The sequence below is a fragment of the Canis lupus genome, chromosome 35 (assembly GCF_048164855.1).
Source record: "Canis lupus baileyi chromosome 35, mCanLup2.hap1, whole genome shotgun sequence".
Taxonomy (NCBI): Eukaryota; Metazoa; Chordata; class Mammalia; order Carnivora; family Canidae; genus Canis; species Canis lupus.
This window is the reverse complement of record NC_132872.1, coordinates 5,685,220-5,709,406: the sequence shown is the minus strand read 5'-3', so window position 1 is coordinate 5,709,406 and position 24,187 is coordinate 5,685,220. Positions and strand designations below refer to the sequence as shown.

Below are 24,187 nucleotides of genomic sequence, written 5' to 3'. Positions count from 1 at the left end.
ACTTCAACTCTCACTGTCTACCTGGCATGTCCATAGTTCTCTCACCAGAATGAATAAAATACCCTCTAAAGACTCTCTGTCTCCACCCCCCTCTCCTCATGTCACTTCAAACTGCCTTTTAAAAAACAATAGCTCTGGGGTGCCTGGGTGGCACAGTAGGGTAAGCATCAGACTCTCGGTTTGGTTTCAGCCCAGGTTGTGATCTCAGGGTCGTGAGATTGAGCCCTGCGTCAGTCTCTGTGCTGGGCATGGAGTGTGCTTCAGATTCTCTCTCCTTCTCCCTCTGTTCCTCCCACTCATGCTCTTTCTCTCTCTAAAATAAATCAATGAATCTTAAAAATATATTTTTAAAAAAACAATAGCTCTGATCTCATTATTCCTCTGAAATACACCTTCAGTAACTCCCTGATGCCTAGAGCAAACTTGATCTTGGATCAGAATCACTGGAGGTGTCAATAAAACACTGATTGCTAAGACACCCCCCCCCCCAAGAGTTTCTGACCCTATAGATGTGAGATTGGGCCCCAGAGTTTGCATTTCTGATAAGTTCCAGGTGATTCTGTTGCTGCTGATCGGGGCATCACATTTTGAGGACCACTGGCCTAGAACATAGAGTTCAGATGCCACAGCATGGCCGTCAGGGATTTCTCATTGTTTTGCTTACCTCATGCCCCTTCCTCTCTCCCAAGCCCCCACTCCCCACTCCCAAGCCCCCACTCACAGCAGACTATCAGCTTTTCCAAGCCACGATCTATACTTTGCTTCTTCTGGCCTTTGCTCTGTTCTCTCTGGAATGCCCCTCTGCGTCATTCTCCACTTAGAAATGTCCTACTCTTCATTCCAAGTCTCACCCAAATGCCACTACTGTGGAAACTTTCCTTCAATCTTGTCTTAAAATTATGAATCCTTTATTTACTTGTGCTCCTAATACTTTGTACATATCTTTTTAAAATGCAGATGTGATATCAAAATCCACTGCCTGGGGTGCATCAGCTCCATTCTGTGCCCTGATGGCGGGCTGAGTTCAGCAACGCAAAGTACCAGCAAGAGACAGGAAGGTAGGAGGACTCAGTGGGAACTGATTTGGGAAACGTGCTTCCCTTGCTGAGTCCAGAACGCAGCCAGGGCTCCCAGGCAGGGCTCTCTCCTGTAGGTGTATGGCTCTTACCAGGTTTGGAGCTGCCGCCTCCACCCCTCCCGCCAATCTAGTAGTCTTCAAGTTTTAGCAAGCACCTTTAGGCCACATAATTGATTAAACCTTTCTTTGCGCATCTATATCATGCATTGTTTCCTAGAAAGAATGGGGAGGGAGGGGGGGTGCAGGGGGGGACCAATACACAACCTCTCTGCACCCAATATGGTAATAACATCACACCTGTAGCTGGCACCATTTAAGTCTCCATGAAATTAAGAAGTGTTGCAGACCACTGTGCTCCCCCTTTTTGCTGATTAACTGCTTTTTTGATTGATTTTCTTTAAAAAGAAATATTTAAGCTGGTTTTTAGATAGGAGTCTGCTTTTTCCCCAGGTGGCCGGCCCCTTGGATAAAGCTCATACTCCTTTCCACCCCAAACCCTTCCCTTGAGCATTGGCCATTCTAGCAAAGGACAGCTGGACTTGCCTTGGGGTAACACGTTCAGTCCGCACCTACCCGGGCCCCTCCAGGCCGGATGGTAAGGGCGAGGGGAGGGAAGGGAAGGGGAAGTGAGGGGAGGAGAGGGAAGGGGAGGGGAGAGGGAGGCTGCTTTGCCATTTCTCACTGATTTCCCTTAACCCTTTGCCTCCACCCAGAAAGATAATTCTTCTACTAAACCCTCTTCAATTACCCGTGGTGCGTACACAGGTTGCCCCAAAACTCCTTTTCAAAAGGAGGTTTTCGTGCCAGGCCGACAGTAGTACTTGTTTTCAGTAACGGAAAGAAATCCGAGGAGTATTTCTCTTCTATTTGCCTCCTTTAGTCCCCACGATAACCTGAAGCCTCTCAGCACAGATTCCACCGACTGGGGTCACACACCTGGGAACCGCAGAGCCCAGAATTTGGACCCCAAAGTGGTCTGACACGAACATCTGTCCCAGAGGGGTGATACAACCTAGAGGCGGCTGTCTGCGCCCCAGGCAGCTGTGGTTTTCAGAGAAAAGAAAGTGAAAGAGGAGGCCCGGGCCCGGGGGCGGTCGGGCGGCGCGAGCGGAGCAGCCGAGGCAACCGGAGGGCCGCGCCCCGTCCCCATCCCCGTCCCGGTCCCCGTCCCCGTCCCCGCGCCCCGCGCCCAGACGCCCGCTGCCCCGACCTTCGCGCGCCCACTCGCGGCCGGGAGGCTGCGTGACCCGAGCCCGAGGCCGCCGGGGAGCGGGGGAGCCGGACTGGAGGCGCGCCCGCGCCGGGAGGATGGTGAGGGGCGCGCGGGCGGCGGGGCGGGGGCTCTAAGCGCGGGGGCGCGCGGGGGGGGCGCAGGGGGGCGGGGCGGAGCGCGGCGGGGCTCTAAGCCCGGGGTGGGGGGGGTCGGGGCAGAGCACAGCGGGGCTCTAAGCCCGGGGGGCGGGGGGCTCCAAGCCCAGGGCCCGCGGGGCTCTAAGCTGGGGGGGGGGGGTGGGTCGGGGGTCGGGGTGGAGCACTGCAGGGCTTTAAGCCCAGGGGGCGGGGGGGGGGGGCTCCAAGCCCGGGGCAGCGGGGTTCTAAGCCCGGGGGGTGGGGGGGGTCGGGGGTCGGGGCAGAGCGCGGCGGGGCTCCAAGCCCGGGGCAGCGGGGCTCTAAGCGCGGGGGGCGGGGGGGCTCTAAGCCCGGGGCAGCGGGGTTCTAAGCCCGGGGGGGGGGGGGGTCGGGGGTTGGGGTGGAGCGCGGCGGGGCTCTAAGCCCAGGGGGCGGGGGGTGGGCTCCAAGCCCTGGTCAGCGGGGTTCTAAGCCCAGGGGCAGAGGGCTCTAAACCCTGGCGGTGGAGATCCAAGCCCGGGGTGGGGGTAGGGGCGGAGCGCAGTAGGGCGCTAAGCCCAGGGCCAGCGGGGCTCTAAGCCCGGGGGCCGAGGGCTCTAAGCCCGGTGTGGAGGGCTCTAAGCCCGGGGGCTCTAAACCTGGGGCAGCGGGTCTCCAAGCCCGGTAGAGGGGTCGGGGCGGAGCGCAGCGGGGCTCTAAGACCGGGGGCGGTGGGGCTCTAAGACCGAGGGCAGAGGGCTCTAACCCTGTGGCAGCGGGGCTCTAACCCCGGGGCAGTGGGGCTCTAACCCCCGGGCAGTGGGGCTCTAACCCCGGGCGGCAGGCAGACCCAGCCCCGCGCCTCCGTCCCTACAAGGCGGCTTCGTACTCCCCAACTTGCCCGGAAGACAGTGCAGTGTGGGGCATCCTTGTCCGGGCAAATCTTTGGTCTCTTTTCCCTCAATTTTTGAAAGTTCCTTGTAAATCAGGGATCTTAATCTTTTATCTGTGATATATGTTTAGGCTGTTTCCTCTCAATTTGTCGTTTGTCTTCTCAGTTTGCTTATGGTGGCTTCCCACCCCCTCCGCCAACCCCCACCCCCACCCCCCACCCCCGCCCTGTGTGAACGGTTTTTATTTTTATAGTGAAATCGATCAATTGTTTATTTTACTGTATTGGGGATTTTGGTCATGTTTTAAAAGCTTTCCCCATCACTGAGGTTACAGTCACCCATTTTATTTGTAATGCTTTCTTTTTTACTTTTAGATCTTTGATACATGTGGAATTTATTCTTTATGATCTGAGGAATGGATAAAATGTTATGTTTTTTTTCCAAATGATTATCCAGTTGTCCCAACACTATTTATTAAAGAGATTAGCACTGCCTTAGTACTTGAGATACCACCGTTATCATATACAGACTAGATTTTTAGATGTACTTTGTTTCTGGAACAGAGAAGCTTTGTTAAATTTTTTAATGTCAGGGCTACTTCCCCTAAGAGCTCTGCCTTCCCACCATTTTCCTAGCTATTCCTGTGTGCTTATCTTTACTTAGGAACTTTAGGGTTGACTTCCAGTTTATGATCTGTGTCCAAAAAAAAAGTTCATTGGGATTTGTATTGGATTTGCCCTAAACTTATAAATTGCAGACAGCTGACACCTTGACATGGTGTTGAGATACTGTAACCAAGAACAAAGAATGTCGCTTCTTTGTTCAGGTTTAGTTTTGTGTCTTTAAAGAGTGTTTGTAGTTTCCTTACATAGAATAGCTCCAGTTATGTTTGTTTCTAAACATTTTTTTTTGCTATTGTACATGAGGTTTTTTCATTCACTGTATCTTCCAATCATGTACACTATTTGTGTATATGAATGCTATGGACTTTCTTTCATTTTAAAAATTAAGGTATAATTTATATACAGCAAATTCATACTTTTTAGTTTACAGTTCTGTAAGTTTTGACACATGAATACAATCGTGTAACAACCACAAAATATAAAAAATACAAAGATATAAAAAAGTTTCATCACCCCCCAAAATTCCCACCAGTTCTTTTTTTTTTTTTTTAAGATTTTTATTTATTTATTTATTCATAGAGACAGAGAGAGAGGCAGAGACACAGGCAGAGGGAGAAGCAGGCATCATATAGAGAGCCTGACGTTGGACTCGATCCAGGGTCTCCAGGATCACGCCCTGGGCTGCAGGCGGCCCTAAACCGCTGCACCACTGGGGCTGCCCTGGCCAGTTCTTTTGTAACCAACTTCTTCACTCAAAGTGAGTCTCTGTCAAATACTGGTCATATTTTGGTTCCCATAGTTCCAGAATGTCATAGAAATGGAACCATACAGCACATGGTCTTTTGTGCCTTGCTTCTCTCACTTAGCATAATGCAACTGAATTTCATGTATGTAATTGGACCTATTGCTAATTTGCTATTACTTTCTAATTTAATTCCACAATGATTAGAGAACATGCTTTGTGTTATTTGAATACTTTGAAATTTACAAACTGAGATTTGTTTTCTGGACAGAATATGGTCTTTTTTTTTTCTTAAAGATTTAAAAAATTTATTTATTCATGAGAGAGAGAGAGAGAGAGAGTGAGGCCAAGACATAGGAAGAGGGAGAAGCAGGCTCCTCAAGGGGAGCCCGACCTGGGATTCCATCCCAGGATTCCTGGACCACACCCTGAGCTGAAGGCAGACACTCAAACTGCTCAACAGCTGAGTCACCCAGGCGTCCCCAGAATATGGTCTATCTTGATAAATTCCCATGGACACTTCAAAACAAAGTGTGTTCTTTTGTTGTTCAGTGAAGTGTTCTGTCAACATCAGTTAGATTAAGTTGGTTGAAAGTGTTGTTCAAGTCCTCGTATCCGTACTGATGTTATGGCTAGTTGTACCATCAACTACCGAAAAAGGATGCCGAAATCCCCAAGTATAACTGTAGACTTATATCTCCTTGGAGTTCTATAAATTTGGACTTCATATATTTTGAAAGCCTGTTATTGGGCGCATAAATATTTAGGATTGTTAATTCCCCTCAAGGAACCTATTCAGTTGTCATTCCAAAAGAAGTTGAATAAAAGTCGTTATATTTATAAGAATTTATAAATATATCAACGTAGAATGTATACTGATATACAGAAATTTATAATATTATGTATTATAAAAATTTACAGAAATACAGAACTTCTATTATTTTTGTAGGGTCTTTTTTTTTTTTGAGAGAGACAGAGAGAGAGAAAGAGAGAGAGCATGAGCAGTGGGGAAGGGGCAGAGAGAGAGGGAAAGAGAAAATCCTAGGCTGGCTCAATGTTCAGCAGAGCCCCACATGGGGCTTGACCTCACAACCCTGAGAGCATGACCTGAGCCAAAATCAAGAGTTGGGTGCTTAACTGCCTGACCACCCAGGTGTCTCTGCCTTTGGAGTGTTTAAAGTTAACATTTTTAACCCATCTAGGGTTAATATTATTGTGGTTAGGTGTTGATTATGAGGTGTGAATTTATATCTAATTTTCTTCATAATGAAAACTAACATTCCCAACAATATTTATTAAATTATCATTCATCTCTTCACTTTCTTATTCCCCTTAATACTTCATGTTAGGCTTTTTGATGGATTAAGGTTTATATCTGGAATTTTTGTTGTACTTTTGTCATATCATCTATTCTTAATTTAGAACTATTAGGTTTATAATTACTACTTAATGATGCATTTTAAAAAATTGGGTGGAAGGTACAGAAGGTTCCCATATACCACCTCCTCCCCACCAACTCCTCTATTGTCAACATCTCACACCAGAATGGTACATTTGTTAGAATTGGTGAATCTACATCGATGCATTATTATCACTCAAAGTTCATAGTTTACATTAGAGTTTAATCTCAGTGTTGTACGTTCAATGAGTTTTGACAAATGTTTAATAACATGTATCCACCATTACAGCATCCTGCAGAACAGTTTCACTGCCCTAGAAATCCTGGGCTCTGCTGTTCATCCTTCCCTCTCCTCTATTCCTTGGTACCCACTGATCTTTTTACTGTCTCCATAGTTTTTTGCCTTTTCCAGAATGTCATATAGTTGGAATCATACGTTAGCCTTTTGAGATTGGCTTGTTCCTCTTAGTGATATACATACAAGTTTCCTCCATGTTTTTTAATGGCTTGAGAGTTCATTTATTTTTAGCATCGAATAATATTCCATGTCTGAATGTACCATATACTTATCTATTTATCTGTTGTAGAACATCTTAGTCGCCTCCAAATTTTGGCAGTTATGAATAAAGCTGCTATAATCAACCATGTGTAGGTTTTTGTGTAGACATAAATTTTCAACTCTTTTGGGTAACTACCAAGCAGCATGATTCCTGCTTTGGGTAACTTCCCAAGCAGCTTGGGAAGAAACCATCAAACTGTCCTGCAAAGTGAATATCATTTTCATTCCTACCAGCTACATAAGAGAGTACCTATTGCTCTACATCCCTTGCCTGCATTTGGTATTATCATTCCACTAGGTGTGTAGTGGTAGCTCATTGTTATTCTAATTTGCATTTCCCCAAAGGCTTAAGATGTTGAGCATCTTTTCATATGCTTATTTACCATCTGTATATTTTCTCGGTGAGGTGTCTGTTGAGATATTTTGCCCACTTTAAAATCAGGTTGTTGAGGAATCCCTGGGTGGTGCAGAGGTTTGGCGCCTGCCTGAGGCCCAGGGCGCGATCCTGGAGACCCGGGATTGAATCCCACGTCGGGCTCCCGGTGCATGGAGCCTGCTTCTCCCTCTGCCTGTGTCTCTGCCTCTCCCTCTCTCTGTGTGACTATCATACATAAATAAAAATAAAAATAAATAAAATCAGGTTGTTTTCTTATTGTTGGATTGTAAGAATTCTTTATATTTTCAGATAACAGTTTTGGTGTGTGTGTTTGTTTGTTTGTTTTTTATCAGTTATGTCTTTTCAAATATTTTCTACTAGTCTGTGGAAGACTGCATTTTAAAGTGTAGCATGCTGAAGGGCGTCGGTGGCTCAGTCGGTTAAGCATCTGCTTTTGTCTTGGGTCAGATCCCAGGGTCCCAGATCAAGCTCCCAGCTCAGTGGGAAGTCTGCTTCTCCTTCTGCCCTTCACTCTGCTCATGCTCTCACTCTCACATACACTCTCTCTCTCTCAAATAAATAAAATCTTTTAAAAATAAAAAATTATATATATATATATATATATATATATATATATATATATATAAAATGAAGTATAACATGCCAAGTCCCTTATCATTTCATTTGGTATTGCCTTTTTTTAAAAAATACATTTTGCTTTCATTTTGTCAAATTTTATTTTTTAAAAGGATTTTGTTTATTTATTTGAGAGAGGGAATGAGCGAGGGAGAGAGAGAGAGACAGTGCACATGAGCAGGGAGAGGAAGAAGCAGACTCCCCGCTGAGCAGAGAGCAAGAGGCAGGGCTCTTGCTCCCAGGACTTCCTATCATGACTGAGCCACCAGGCACCCCTCATTTTGTCAAATTTTATAAATTACCATGTTGTATCTTAACTGGACTTGAATTAAGAGATTTTGTATATCTATAACTTGGAGAGTATTGTCATTTGTAATGTATTTATGCAAAGGCAGAGAATATCGAGACTTTATTTTTGCCACTGATATTTAGTAATTCTCTTAAAGTGATCTCATATGTTCTTATCTACATTTTCTCTAAGAATTGATTTATTGATTCTTGTTTTTTAATAAGAGTTTTATTGAGATATCTTACATGCCATAAAATTCACTCTTTAAAAGGGTACAATTCAGTGGTTTTTTAGTATATTCACATTGTTTACCATTACCTATTTTTATTTTTATTATTTTTTTTTAAAGATTTTATTTATTTATTCATGAGAGACACAGAGAGAGAGGCAGAGACACAGGCAGAGGGAGAAGCAGGCTCCATGCAGGGAGCCCGATGAGGGACTCGATCCTGGGACTCCAGGATCACGCCCTGGGCCAAAGGCAGGCACTAAACCGCTGAGCCATCCAGGGATCCCCCCATTATCTATTTTTAGAAATTTTTATCATCCCAAAGAAACTCCAACGTGCATTTGCAGTCATTCCCCTTTCTCTCCTCCCCACAGACCCTGGTAACTACTAATATACTTCAGTCTTTGTGACATTAATTATTTTGGACATTTCATATAGATAGGATCATATAGTATGTGGCCTTTTGCCACTGATTTCTTTTACTTAACATGTTTTCAAGGTTATCAATGTTGATGAACATATCAAAACTAAAAAAAAAAATATCAAAACTTTGTTACTTTTCATTGTCAGATAATATGCCATTGTATGGATATACTACTTTTTATTTATCCATTGGTCAATTGATAGACATTTGGTTATTTCTACTTTTTATTTTTTATTTTATTTTTATTTTTTTATAATATTTAATTTATTTATTTATTCATGAGAGACACAAAGAGAGAGAGAGAGAGAGGCAGAGACACAGGCAGAGGGAGAAGCAGGCTCCATGCAGGGAGCCCAATGTGGGACTTGATTCCAGGACTCCAGGATCATGGCCCAGGCCAAAGGCGACGCTAAACCGCTGAGCCACCAGGGCTGCCCATATTTCTACTTTTTGACTATTATGAATAATGCTACTGTAAACATTTGTTGTCTCAGTCAAGTGGGCTGCTAGAACAAATACCATAGACTGGGTGACTTAACACTTATTTCTCATAGTCTGGAGGCTGGAAGTGTGAGGTCAGGATGTCAGCATGATAGTGTTCTTGGTGAGGACCCTCTTCCTGATTTGCAGATGACTCCCTCTTGCTATTTTCTCACATGGCAAAAAGAGAGCTCTGGTCTTTTCATCTTCTTATAAGGACACTAATCCTTTCACATAGGTTCCACTTTCATGACCTCATCTAAACCTAATTAGTTCCCATCTGACCCCATCTCCAGATACCATCAATCACCTAAGAATTAGGACTTGAACACCTGAATTTTGGGGGTACACAAACATTCTGTCCATATCATTTGTGAACAATTTTTTTGTGGACATACGTTTCACGTCTCTTGGGTATATTCATATTTGGGTGTAAAACATATGGGTCATATGGTAACTCTCACTTTTTGAAAAATTGCAAAACTGTTTTCCTAAGTAGTTGTACCATTTTATATTCCCACCAGCAAGATAGGAGGATTCCAATTTCTCCATATCCTTGCCAACACTTGTTATCGTCCAGCTCTTAAAATTTTACTTACTCTAGTAGATGTGACGTGATATCTCATTGTGATTTTGATTTGCATTTTCTAAATGACTAATGATGTTCAACACTTTATTATGTACTGGCCATGTGTTTATCATCCTTGGAGAGGTGTCTATTCAAATCCTTTGCTTATTTTTAAATTGGATTATTTGCTTCTTTGTTGTTGTTGAGTTGTAAGAGTTCTTTATATATTCTAGATATAAGTCCTTTATCAACTATGATTTGCAAATCTTTTCTCCCATTCTGTGAGTTGTCTTTTTACCATCTTTTTTTCCCCTAAGATTTTATTTATTTCTTTGAGATAAAGAGAGAGGGAGCATGAGCAGACTGAAGGACAGAGGCAGAGGAAGAAGCAGATGCCCCACTGAGCACAGAGTCCAATGCAGAGTCCATCCCAGTACCCTGGGATCATGACCTGAGCCACAAAGCAGATACCCAACCACCTGAGCTACTGAGGCACCCATGTCTTTTCACTTACTTGATGGTGTTGATGATTTCAAAAAATGTTCACAGTATGTGGGTGTAGTATTTGTAAAGAATGACTTTTTTGGGGCAGCCCGGGTGGCTCAGTGGTTTAGCCCCGCCTTCAGCCCAGGGTGAGATCCTGGAGACCCGGGATCCTGGAGTCCAGCTCCCTGCATGGAGCCTGCTTCTCCTTCTGCCTGTGTCTCTTCCTCTCTCTCTCTGTGTCCCTCATGAATAAATAAATAAAATCTTAAAAAAAAAAAAAAGAATGACTTTTTTGGTATCTTTTCCATTTCTAAATTTATCCTCATTTCTTTTGGCCACCTTATTTTTATGACCCAGAAGAATTCTGAAAAATATGTGAAATAGAAATTATAACAGAGTACATTTTTAGTTTTAGTTTTTTTTTTTTCATTACTTCTAAGGAAAGTGACTGACCTGTTTCTTCACTGTAAATACTGTTAACTTCTGAGTTCAAAGTAAGCTTCTTTATCATGCTTAAAGTTTCTTTAGTTTTCTTCCAAGGGTTAAAAACAATGAAAAATTAAAATAATAATCTCTATTTTCCCCATAAATGGCTACCCCATACCCAATCTTCTTTGTGAAAATGCAGCGTTTTTTATTTTGGTTATCTGTAGAATGCCCTTTCATTATATAGTAACAGAAACTTCTTTCTTTTCAGTAATAAGTTGTGGCTCTAGAAATTTATGTCAGTGGATGAGTGTTATCATTTATTGTCATGTTTGTTATTTTTTTCCCCTGTGATTTGGTGGGTAAACTTGATTTTACAAAGAATAATGTTTAACTTTATACTATCATTTAGCCAGAATTATGATTTTTTTCTCCTTTCTTTCTTTCTTTCTTTCTTTCTTTCTTTCTTTCTTTCTTTCTTTCTTTCATAGGGCAATGAGTTAAATCTCTTTCCTTCCAAAGCATTTAAAACATCAGAAAGTAATATAAAGGCCAAATCTTTTCAGATCTTAAAGCAGATATGAAAACTAACATCTTAAGTATTTCTGTCTCTAAAAATTGCTAAGTTGGAAGACCTCAGTACAAAAGTAATACTTTTCAGAAGAGTGGATCAAATGGATGAATTGGAAGTGGATGAAATAGATGAATTTTCAAAAGACCATTCACAAGCATCCCTTTTGGTTGTATTTCACAATATCCAAGACCCCATGACTGAGAATGTACTTTCCTTGCTTGTGGAGTCAGTGACCTGTCAGAAGCCAATGGTGACTTCAGGGTGGAATGACCAATACTCAAGTTGCTGTCATGACTTTTCTTGAAAAATACTGGTAAGACAGACATTATCTATTAACCTTTCATTTGCAAATTGTGGTTGTATCCTACTTTGAGATTCCAGGCATCCCACAGTGGGTTTTGATTAAAAGTTGCGCTCTCTCAGTAAGACAATTGCCAAGGGATTACATATTATTACTTTCAGTACTACTAATACCTAACATTTATCAAGTGCCTTGCTCTATGCTAAGCACTATGCTAAGCTTTTACTTACTTCATCTCAAGTAGCACTATGAGACAGTACATTATTATCCCTGTTTTACAGATGAAGAAATCTAGGTTTAGAGAAAATTAAATGACTTGGTCACGGTCACACAGCTAGTAAGTATTTGAATCAGAATTCCAAATTAGATATTCTTACTTCTGAGTGTATTTTCTTAACCACTGTGAATGTGCCCCCAAATCTCCTGTGAGCTTAATAGTTATAGGAGTTTATTTGTATGACAATGACATGTCCAAAGAGACTGAGATAAGGTGAAATAAGGTAGGGGGGAAGAGAGAAATTAGATTTAGAAAACAATATTGTTTTATAATCATCATCATCATCATTATTATCAGCTTAAAGTGGCTGCACATATCTGATTTCATTTAGAAAGGTAGCTGTTGATCCATGTTCCCAAAATGGTCTTAACTGGAGGCCACCATTAATGAGAGCTGTGTACTCATGCACTCCCAGTAAGCCATGTGGGATAGGTTGAAGTTGTCACCGTGAAATGTAAATTTATGTAGAAATATAGTATATAAATTTTAGTTCTTAGTTATAGCCTCTAAATCAAATTATTTCTTAAAATCTGTTTTCTTTTGCCATGAAATGAAATTATAGTACCAATAAACTGATTTTTATTTGTAGATGTCAGGACATCTGTTAACGTTTGTGTTGGACACAATAGAGTTCAGCAATTTCAGATTTTCCCAAGACTTCTGGAACTGAACGAACCATTAGGGTTGAAAATCTGCTGCCTCATGTGGATAACAGTTACATAACAATTTTTTGAAAACCCCACAAATGGAAGAGAAAGGGTAACCGATGTGCAGCTTTTCCCAGAAGAGAGGTCATCCCTGGTTGAGTTTTCTAACTACAAAGGTAATCAATTTCTCTTCTTTCTTGACCTTTACAGTTATTATTAACCATTTCATGCATAAATGAAGTTAAAGTAGAGACCACACAAGTGTTTAGGAAATCCATCAAAGCTACTCATTCTTACTGGAATATACCATGATTTAACTCAAGGCTTTGAACAGGTCTCTGAAGACCCAGCCAAAAGAATAGTTTTTGTGCAGTAACAAAAAAACGTACAACAAAACTTCTCTTGATCTTAATTTCTCTGTAGTTACTGGTTCATGTCTTTGTTTACCTTTGCAGGAAAATTTCTCAAAAAATTTGTCATTACTCATCCCCATTTCCTCTCTTCTTACTCTCTTAAATCGATTTGTCTAGAAGAGGCTTTTACCTCCATCATTCCATCAAAATTGCTCTTGTCAAGATCACCAATGGCCTCTATGTTGCTAAACTCACTAACCACTTTTCAATCCTCATTTTACTCGATCTCTTAGTAGCATCCGACAAAGTGATCAATGTCTCCTTCTAAATGCACTTTCTTCACTTGCTGCTAGGATGCCACATTTTGGTTTTGCTTCTACCTTAGTAGCTGCTCATTCCTATTCTTTCATTTACCTTCTTTTCTTCAACTCTTAATGCAGAGCTCAGTTCTCTTCTCCTTTTTATCTTCACTCAATTCCTTGGAAATCTAGTGGCTTTATATACTATGTATCCACGCCTCTTAATTCATATCTGCAGTCAAGACTGTCTCATGAACTCCCATGTCTATACTTACTGCCTCCTAGACTTCTTCATCTGATTGTCTAAAAGTATATGACATAAATATAACATGTTCAAGACAAAACTCCCCGTCCTCCTCACCCTACACCACCATCTGCATTATCCACAGGCTTTCCCATTTCAGTAGATGGCAACTCCATCCTCCCAGTTGCTCAGTTCAAAACCCGGGAGTTTCTCATATCCCATACCCAGTCCTTTAAGAAACCCTGTTCATTCTACCTTCAAGATGTATTTAGAATCTCATTACTCCTCAAAGAACACAATAAGAATTTAGAAAATTAAATGAACCATTTTAATGGTGGTAACAATCTCCCAAAGAACCTATACCACAAAAACAGTTTATATTTTAGATAATATGACCAAATAAATACCGTTTTTAATGGCCATACTTCACCCGCACATCTCCTCTCCCAACTTTGATCCTTAGGAAGTGTTGATGAAGCCAAAAAGTCTCCCTGAAACTCTTGGTGGGGATAGAAGACTGGGGGGGAGGAGGGGGGGAATGAATGAAGTCTAGAGAAGAGAGGCAGAAATTAGGATCTTCCTCTTAGAGCTTCGAAGGAAACCAGTCAGGAAAGCTAGAAATTGAGATGCTCTCTGGAGAGAAAAGGAGTTCAGCTTTCAGTAGTGGTTTAAGAAGCTAATAGTGTTAGGACCAGGCTGAAATAATATCTGATTCTTCATACAGCAAGGAATAGATACTACTGGACATTTTTAATTGGTATTTTGTGAGAAGCCAAACATTTGGTAGTAGACTTCTACATTTAAAACTATCATTCTTAGGACTTATACCAACCTCCCAAAGCTGCAAAATATCTCTCGCTTACTTGTCACCCAGTCTTTAATGCTAGTGTTGACATATGAAGAGCTATTTTTTAAAAACAGTTTGTTATGGTTATACTCTGGTAAGTAGTTAATGTCTAAGCATACATATTCAGTGTCTCTGGAGATAACATGTGCAGGGTGGGATAGCTAAGAGCCTCAGCCTGCACTCCATCCATTGTGAGCTAAAGGAGCCAGCAGTGGAGGCAGAGTGATATAGAGTACAATGAAAGTTTACAAACTTTTTGTAAACCACAGTGTACCATAAAAAATATATTTTATATCTCAACCCATACCTTATATAAAAAACAAAAACATTTGTTGCAGTTTGGAAAAAAAGTTTTGCTACAACACTTATTTCTTGCTAAGGAGCTGACACACTCTATTCTATTTTGGTTTTGTTTGGTTAGGTTTTGAGGGGGTTTTTTTGTTTGTTTTGCTTTTTGTTTTTAATTTTTTGTTAAGGCCTTAAAAATGTATATTCCTGGCATAGTCATTAGAGGTTGGCTTTCAGCAATGACTTTGACACAAAGGGTTAGGAAACAGGGGTTTTAACCTTGTCGCCACTATCTCCACCAGCCTGCCCTTCAAGCCATCCAAAATAAGCATAGAATCTGTGTTAGTTTTCTATTGCAGCATACCAAATTTAGTATGCTTTACATAGCAAACGTTTGCTGTCTCATACTTTCTGAAGGCCAGTAATTTGGGGGCAGCCTAATTGGGTGATTCTGGTCGAGGATCTCTCCTGAGGTTACAACCTGTTCACTGGGGCTGCAGTCATCTGAAGGCTTGATGAGAACTGGAGAGTTTCTTCTAAGTCCACTCACATAACTGCCGCCTCAGTTCCTTGCCTTGAGGGCCTCTCCATATGGCTGTTCACGACTTGGCAGCTGGCTGCCCCCAGACTGAGTTATCTGAGGGGGAGGAGAGGGCTGCAGTGCCTTTTTTGTCTAGCCGCAGAAGTGCTGTGGTATCACTTGTGCCATATTTTGTTGGTCACAGAGACCAACTCTGATACAATATGGAAGGAAAATATTCAAAGGTGCGATTACCAGGAGGTAGGGATCATTAGCTGCCCTCTTACTTACACAATCCAAGAAAATGCAGCTTCAAGACAAGTTCCATTTACTCTTTGCTTCTAGTCAGATTGTCACACCTAAGCCTTCTATATAGAAATAGAGGACCACTGGCCTTTAGAATCCCGAAGGTATGTGTGTGTGTGTGTGTGTGTGTGTGTGTGTGTATATATTTTAAAGATTTTATTTATTTATTTATTTATTTATTTATTTATTTATTTATTTGAGACAGAGAGTAAGTGAATGAGCAGGGAGGGGGATAGAGAAATAGAGGGAGAGAATGACCTTGAGCAGGCTCCATGGGCGTGGAGCCCAATACAGGACTCAATTTCATGACCCTGAGATCATGACCTGAGCAGAAATTAAGAGTCAAATCCTTAACCGACTGAGCCAGCCAGGCACCCTCCAAAGATATAGATTTAAATCCTCTAATTTACTAGCTGGATAGTGTGGCAATGTTACTTCCTTGTTCCTGTTTCCTCACTTTAAAAAGTGGAGATAAAATCTATCTCACAGGGTCACTGTGAAGGTTAAATTAAGTAAGATAATATTTGTAAACTGACATATAATGAATGGGTATTCAAGCAGTAAAGCTATAATTATCAAAATAAGAAAGAATGGAAAACACAAATTACTAATTTGGTGATAAATACTCGATGTGAATCATGCTTTCCATAGCTATATGTCTCAGCGGCTACAGGGGAAAGTGTTATTATTAAGTGGTGTTTGAATAATAGTTCAGTGCCCTCATTTTGATACTGTTACGACTTCTGACATAAAAGGATTATAATAAACTATTTCTGCTGGATAACATGAATTTGAAAATAGGCTAGTGAATTTAATTTAGAAAAAAAAACCTCCCCCTGCTCCCCCAAAGCAAAATAGTTGGCTTAGATGTAAAACCAGACTACTAAGTCTGCTTGGCTGCAAACTCAATGTCCCCCAAGTTGATCCATTCCACCTTAGGGCAGTTCTAATCACAAAAAAAAAAAAAAAAAAAAAAAGAAATTTAGCAATGTATGAAGCCCAAACATGTTTTACTTATTATCTTGTTCTTCCTTATAGAGTTGTAGAAATAAATCCTTTATAAGATAGTCCTTTGGATGTTTAAGGACAACTATTATGTGTAGCTCCCTGCATTCCATCCTACCTATTATTTGGACTTCTGCAAATTATTTTTTTTTTATTTTTTTTTATTTTATTTATTTATTTATTTATTTTTTTATTTATTTATGATAGGCACACAGTGAGAGAGAGAGAGGCAGAGACACAGGCAGAGGGAGAAGCAGGCTCCATGCAGGGAGCCCGATGTGAGACTCGATCCCAGGCCCGCAGGATCACACCCTGGGCCCAAGGCAGGTGCTAAACTGCTGAGCCACCCGGGGATCCCCTACTTCTGCAAATTATAGATTCAGTTCCTTTTATATATCCTCATGTGATGCGGTTTGGAGTCCTTTCACAGCTTCACTTTTCCTCTCCTGAACACCATAGCTATTTTCATAATCCCTTTGCAAAGTTTTGTACCTTGAACAAAATACAATACCCCAGGCATTGCCGGTTTTCACCAGTGAAAAGTAGAATAGGATTATTATTCATTATGCATATTCTCGTTATCATGTTTTTCTTCTTATAGCCCCAAATCTCATTACTACCTTTTTAAAAATGAATGACTATTTTTAGAGCAGTTTCAGGTTTACAGAACAATTGAGCGGGAAGTAAGGAGAATTCCTTCTACCCACAGTTTTCCCTCATACTAACCTCTTGCATTAGTGTGGTACCTTTGTTACAACTGATGAAAAAGTATTGCTACATTATTATTAACTAAAGTCCATTATATTAGAGTTCACTCTGGTTGAATGATTCTCTGGGTTCTGACAATGCATGACGTCATGTGTCCTCAAAGACTGGAATAATTTCAGTGCCCTGAAAATCCCCGGTGCTTCACCGATTTATCCCTCCTCCCCTCCCTCCTCCAAACTGCAGGCAGCCACTGATTTTTTTTTAATATTTTTATTTATTTATTCATGATAGTCACAGAGAGAGAGAGAGAGAGGCAGAGACACAGGCAGAGGAGAAGCAGGCTCCCTGCAGGGAGCCCAATGTGGGATTCGATCCCGGGTCTCCAGGATCACGCCCTGGGCCAAAGGCAGGCGCCAAACCACTGCACCACCCAGGGATCCCTGATGTTTTTTACTGTTTCCAGAGTTTTGCCTTTTTCAAAATGCCATGCGGTTGGACTCCTAGAACATGTACCCTTTCAGATGGGCTCCTTTGCTTAGTAATAGGCATTTGGTAGCTTGATGACTCATTTCTTTTATCTCTGGATAATATTCTATTTTATGGAGGCATCACGCCCATTATTTTCCATTCACTTATTGAAGGACATCTTGGTTGCTTCCAAATTTTGGCAATTATGAATTAAGCTATATGGCTGCTATAAACACTCATGTGCAGGTTTTGTGTGGACATAAATTTTCGACTCATTTAGGTAAATACCACAAAGCACAGGCGCTGGATCATATAGTAAGAGTATGTTTAGTTTTATAAGAAACTGCCAAAAATAAAAGAAAAAAAAACCTGCCGGACTCTCTTCCAAAGTGGCTGTACCGTTTTGCATTCCCACCAGCAGTGAATGAGAGTTCCTGTAGCTCCTTCTTCTTCCCAGCGTTTGGTGACCTTTATTTTTTTCTTCTTAAATAGCTACATCACTGTTGACTTATACAGAATTTATCATCCATCAAAATTCCTTAGATATTTCTCTATGACTTAGCTACTGTGCCACATACTCTTTCTCTCAAACTTGTGCAGTTACTCTTTGGACCTCCTTGAGTGTCTTTCCTTTCCTTTGATGCTTCTCCAGATGTCCCAGGGCCTCTTTTATTTATTAGGTTCACCCATAATCCAACTGCTAAAGTATAGCTGGGAAAGACTCACACTTACAACCTTCTCCAGAGGGATTGTCTTCAAGAGACTAGCGGTCTGGAGACTGGAGGTGCCTGGGAATTTACATTCATCACCCAACCAGGATGACCCACAGACAGATAACCGGCTGGTGGGGAGGTATAAAATCCCAGCTCCCCGTCTCAAGGTTGGGACAACAATGTGATGCAATTTATGTACTCCAGAGTCCCTTGCAGGATCGGTCAGAAGCCAGCTTTAACCTGAACCCCATTCTCTGTCTTTATTTCTTACTTCCTACGTGTTTCTCCTGAGGGTACAACTTTAGCAATTCAGTTGCACATGAATCCTTATCTCAAGCTCTGCTTCTGGGAATCAGACCTAATTTTATTACTTTTTTTTTGGTTACAGCACACAATTGTTTTTAATGTCTTTTACTATTATAACTCTTCCTTTTAAAAAATTGTATTTACTTCTTTTTTTTTAATTAATTTATTTATTTTGTATGAGAGAGTGCAGGGGGAGGGGCAGAGGGAAAGAATCTCAAGCAGACTCCTTGCTGAATGTTGAGCCTGACACACGGCTCCATCTCATAAGCCTGAGATCATGACCTGAGCCAAAATCAAGAGTCAGACGCCCAACTGACTGAACTACCCAGATACCCCAATGTCGTATTTACTTTTAACAGTTAGCTTTTAATTGCTCATGCATAATTGTGTGCATTTATTGAATCTTTAAGAACCAGAGTCTTGTTTTTCTCTTTTTTCCAGAAAAAATATCACCTCTCCAATAATATAATGAATGTTAATGGGAAAATCAGATTACTTGTACAAACCTTCACTGCAAAGTAAACATTATTGGGATAGATCTATTCCATTAGGTGAGGATTAACTCCATTGCATTCATGAATATCACATCTTTCATTGAGCTGCCTGACAGTGGTACTATTTTAGGCAGACATTCTACATTTCAGAGTCTCATTAGTTTCAGGACTTCTTTTTATACTAAAGATTTTGTCTGAATCCTTACCTTTTACTTTATTTTAGTGGTGGACACCTACTTGGCCAAAGAGCTTGTCTTCAATGAAAGGCCCATCTCTGTGTTTCCATATTATGTGACTTTGGGCCTAGCCTTGCACAGAAAGGAGAAGCCCCTGAGAAAGTTGGCTGCACCATTTCTAGTGGCTCTGGATCCTCTCATATGGAAGATCTTGCAGAAGAAGCATCACCTGATTGGAATGATAAATTACAAAAGGGAAAGTGTCACTGTGAGGTAACATGGCCCCAAGTCAGCTGAAAGGGAGCTAGAGGTAACATTCAGATCTGTGGCGACTGAACCCAAGGAAAGACAAAGATCAATGTCATCAAGACTTGGAATGGGGACTTTTCTAAAAACTTCTGCCATATAATTTCTAAATATCAAATCACCAAATTGAATGTGAAGCCAACAGCATGGGAAGACATAAAAAACAACATAGATTGTTTTTTATTTTGATTGAGTCTGATATATTCAAGGAGATGATCATAATAACAGGTTGTTTGGAGGATGTGAAAAGAGTCCAATTAAAGACACCAACCATAACACTGAAAATGAAAAAACAAAATTTGACAGAGAATGTGGCTGGTTCTTCTAGAAGGTTTTCTGGTCTTTATATCAGTGCTTTGAGAGAGTCTATACCCAAGGATTTCTCAGGATGGGAGGCCATTAATAATGCTTGCACCAAACATACCAGAGTACATGCAGGAGAGTATAGGGAAAAGGACTGCTCAAGGAGCCCATTCCCGGTCCTTCTGGGGTTTTCTATTTGTTATAGAGAGTAGAGTGTGGAAAATTCTCTAAGATTTTTTTTTTTTTTAAGATTTTATTTATTTATTCATGAGAGACACAGAGAGTGAGAGAGGCAGAGACACAGGCAGAGGGAGAAGCAGGCCCCATGCAGGAAGCCCGATGTGGAACTTGATCCTGGGTCTCCAGGATCACGCCCTGGGCCGAAGGCAGGCGCTAAACCGCTGAGCCACCCGCAGATCCCTCTAAGACTGTTTTAAGCAAAGAAAATTCATAACCCTTTTGAGTTAGATCAGTCATGAAAAATACATTTCATTTCATGGGTTACTTCTGATCAAACAATAGTTGTTGCCTGGAGCTCTATGTTGAGCAAGGTTCTGAACCTCTACTTGGATTGACTGAAAAAGAGTGTTGATACCAATTAATGTCTGTCATGGGTGTGGATGATGAGGTATATGGGCAGGGGGAGGTGATGTGCGCCATGTTTTTACCACTGGGTTTAAGTGTGAGATGACCATCAGGAAGATCAGCTTGTCTTCCTAGAGTCTGTGCAGATTCACAGATGGTGCCTTTCTCAGCTGATATTTTGACTTTGAGTAAGTGGTTTCATCTCTTTGTACCTGGGTTTTGGTTTTGGCTTGGTTTTGGTTTTAAAATTCTTTGGCTGATTAATAGTCAAACTACAAATGCTTTATTGTGGAGAACTGAGGGGTGTGTCTTAGTTTGAGTTTCCCCAGGAGAGTACTTGAGACAGGATTCAAGTGCAAATGATCTAAATAGGGAAGTAAAAGATACTGATAGGGTGTGTTATTAAATCAGTTACCACTTACTCCCACTGGGGAAACGTAGAGTGAGTCCTACCTGGGAGGCAAGGGTGATGGGTGGTTTTACTTATTCCCCTCAGCAGGGTCTACTAATCTAGAATTCTTGGGGGGCATAAGTAAAAAGAGCTCACTGGCATATGGAGTATTAAATACAGTTGGTACTCAAAAATTGTGATAATAAATTATTTGCTTTTGAATCTTAGGGTGGGATTATGAGTTGAGTTAGAGAGGTGTGGAATCTACTAGTTATTTTCTGTTTGGGCACCTGTGAGTAAGGCTCCAGATAGCATTGACTGGTCAATACTTTTACTGTTTTCTCCACAGTCAAGAGACCAAGTCAGCTGGATGAATTGTCTTTCAAACAGAAATGTGATAACCTCAACCCAAACCAAAGAAGGTCTAAACCTCGTGTTGATAAGTGGAGATGTTATTTGTTTCCAGGTAAGTGGTGCTATTTAGTAAATCCGATAAGAAACAGTGGGGTCTAGTTCACTGGTTCTGTGATTTGAGGTCAAAGATTAAGATCCTATAAATTTGAGGAGCTGAACCTACCTGAGGTTCAAGCAGGCTATACTTAACTTTCCCCTGTATTCCACATGTTCTCATGTGAAGAAGTTGACCAAGTTGACCACAAACCCGGGCGTGGCATCTACCTCTTTTATTTCTCTGTAACTCATCTTGACCTACTTTCAACCCAGTTCTGTTCCAATCAGCATTTATGGGGAGGAGATTTGTACATAACTTTGTAATATCACCCTTTACAAAAGTACCCCGTTGCTCCTGTCTGAGCACTTTCTGAGACACAGGCAGAATGAGAAAGGAGAAATATTACCAGAGTGGGTACTAAAAGCTCAGCTTGGCTTTTGCCTGCCTTCACTCCTATTGCATTTCCCCTCGTGGAATCACCAGTTAGCAGGAGATACAGGCCCTGTATTCCATCTAGAGTTAACATCCATGGTATTCAGTCCTGGCTGCACGTCGGAACCATCTGAGAAGCTTTTAAAAATACAGGTGCCCAGGGACACCTGGGTGGCTCAGCGGTTGAGCATCTGCCTTTGGGTCAGGGCGTGGTCCTGGGGTCCAGGGATGGAGTCCCACATCGGGCTCCCCGCAGGGAGCCTGCTTTTTCCTCTGCTTATGTCTCTGCCTCTCTCTCCTTCTCTCTTGCCCCCCCTCACCCCGTGTCTCTCATGAATAAATAAAATCTTAAAAAAAAATGCAAATGCCCAGACCCCACCCCTAGAAAATCTGATTTTAATTGACCAGGTATGTGGTCTAGGGGGTCAGTAGTTTTTGAAAGAATTCCAAGTGATTCTAATATGCAGCTAAGGCTGAGAATTACTGATGTGAATTCTTCTTCGGAATTCTGTAGTTTCCACCATTTTGACACTTGGTGTTTACCTTCAGATGGCATACACTCAAGATCAATGGAAAGAGAATTCTTCTGAGAAATTTAGAGACTCATGGCTTATGAGCCACTGGAAATATTCTTTGCCGTTGCTGCAGCTAGTGAGATAGCAGGAGGGAGGCATCCAACCACTTTCTTCATGTTCTTAGAATGGCTAGAATCCTTAAGCTCCTTTGTTACATGGTTTCAGGGCCTAGTTCTCAAATCTTCAAGTTGAAAAGTTGAATCTTCTAGTACTAGCCAGACTTAAACTGGCACTAATCAAACTCAAAAGACTTATTTATGAAATTGGAATTGTAATTCTTTAATTTGCAACAAGGAAGCCAAGTGCCATGGCTACGGGCCATGGAGGGCCCTGTAGCTGCCTATCAGGAGATTGCTTGGTGAGCGAACTCAGACCAGAAAAGAACTGGGTAACATCCAAGTACAGTAAGTTTCTTTGTCACTTTAGGAGTAGACGCAGTGTGGTGGTTACACAGACCAACTCCAAAGCTCGTTCAGACAGAGTTCAAATCCTACTCTACCACTGACCAGCCGTTCACCTTGGTCAACACCCCCTGTGACTCATCCTTATCTACAACTATGGATGATGATGATATTAGGGTTGTTGTGAGGTTTAAATAAAATAATCCACATAAAACATTTAGCACCTCCCTGGCACATAGTGAAAACTCAAAAAAAAAAAAAAAAAAAAAAAGGTATCTATCATTGTTATCCACTTAAAACAGACCACTTCAAATTTTACCCTTCACCCAAGTTGTGTTACAATCTAGTTGAGATAGATTTTCTGTACCCTCATCTTGTAGACGAGGAAAAAAAGACGAGGTCTTTTTACTACATAGTCTGTTATTAAACTCGTGTCAACCCTGTCAAGGTACCTATTCTCAGGGGCTCCCTGCAGCCTGTAGCATAAAGTCTGAAAAAAAGTGTGAGCTTTTGGAGCCTTCCATCATTTGACCCCAAATTTCTTTCCAGCCCCGTCTCTCACCATTTAGCTAACACGCTCTGTTAGCTAAAGTGGGCTGATTTCTGACCTTTCTCAAGTCTTTGTGTTTTCTTAAATATTCACCTACCTAGAATGCTTACTGCCTTCTTTCTCCTTGTCCCAGCTTCATGCCTTATCCTCTTTGTAAAGACTTTACTCACCAGTCCAGCCTAAAGGCTTCCTGCCTTTTAAAAAATTCTATAGCAATTACTAATTGTATTTTTAACACAGAGTTTCTTTTTATCATCTTGAACTGATTTAAACATTCAGAATATTTCACTGTTTTACATGTTAATATATTACTTCTCCAAACTGTGTCGGAATCAGTAAGCAGAGAGTGGGATGAAAGTGGGCTGGATCTTGGTTTTTTGGCAGGCTCACTGACTTTTGTCCCTGCAGGGAACTTCTCAGGTCCTGAGATTAGTTTATGTTAACTAATCTCCTGTAAGATGGAGATGGACCCATGAGAGTGAGAAATAGAACTGTTATGTGGCCCAAAGACATAGATACCTTTTAATTTACAATGAAGAAGGGCTGCCTAAGGAACCAGGATACTCAAAATTCACATGATCAAAGCATTCTCCTCTCCAAATTTGAATATGAAATCCGAGTAAGTGGAATTGGATGAATTGAATATTACTATCTACTGGCCTCAAGTCATGACGGCATCTCACCAAGAGATGGCCTCGGCAGGCATTGGAGAACTCTTGATACCACTGGACAGGCTTGAATGTAGGCAGTCCTACATTCACCTCAGTGACCTTCCTTTGTCAGGGCCTTCCGTGCTGACCAGATGCCACCCATCCTGCAGATGGACTCATTCTTTCTATAGGGATGTTCATAAAGTCTGAACAATTACTCTCAGTGCCAGCCTAAAAGCAACTTTCTCCCTCTTCCTCGGTCTCTCTCCAAGGTCTGTGTTTTTGTCTCATCTGGCTAACTTTCTTTTTCTGCTTCTACCTTTCATTCTGACTTTCCTTCTTTGCCGGTGGTCTCTGGTTTGCTCATTTTCATAGCCCTAGTCTGAGTCATTACATTACAATAACGGGTGATGTATTTCCTTAATTTCTAAGTTTTGGAGCTCAACTCACTGTGGTATTTAAGTACTAACAACAGATCGT

At 41.4% G+C, this 24,187-nt stretch overlaps 1 protein-coding gene across 6 annotated transcripts in view; it reads left to right on the top strand.

Moving 5' to 3' along the window:
* The first annotated feature begins 1,654 nt into the window (after window positions 1-1,654).
* Window positions 1,655-24,187, top strand: part of LOC140625202 (protein mono-ADP-ribosyltransferase PARP15-like) — a 45,135-nt gene continuing 22,602 nt past the window's right edge. The window contains exons 1-5 of one of the 6 annotated variants that reach the window (XM_072812513.1): window positions 2,270-2,389; window positions 11,342-11,424; window positions 12,279-12,512; window positions 19,111-19,336; window positions 20,998-21,114. In XM_072812513.1, the coding sequence (XP_072668614.1) occupies window positions 19,265-19,336; window positions 20,998-21,114 (189 nt within the window). In that variant the 5' untranslated portion in view covers window positions 2,270-2,389; window positions 11,342-11,424; window positions 12,279-12,512; window positions 19,111-19,264. Of the gene's footprint in view, window positions 1,674-2,162; window positions 2,390-11,198; window positions 11,425-12,278; window positions 12,513-18,834; window positions 18,945-19,110; window positions 20,446-20,997; window positions 21,115-24,187 lie in introns of those variants that run through there. The other 5 variants (XM_072812515.1, XM_072812512.1, XM_072812514.1 and 2 more) reach the window with 5 other exon arrangements.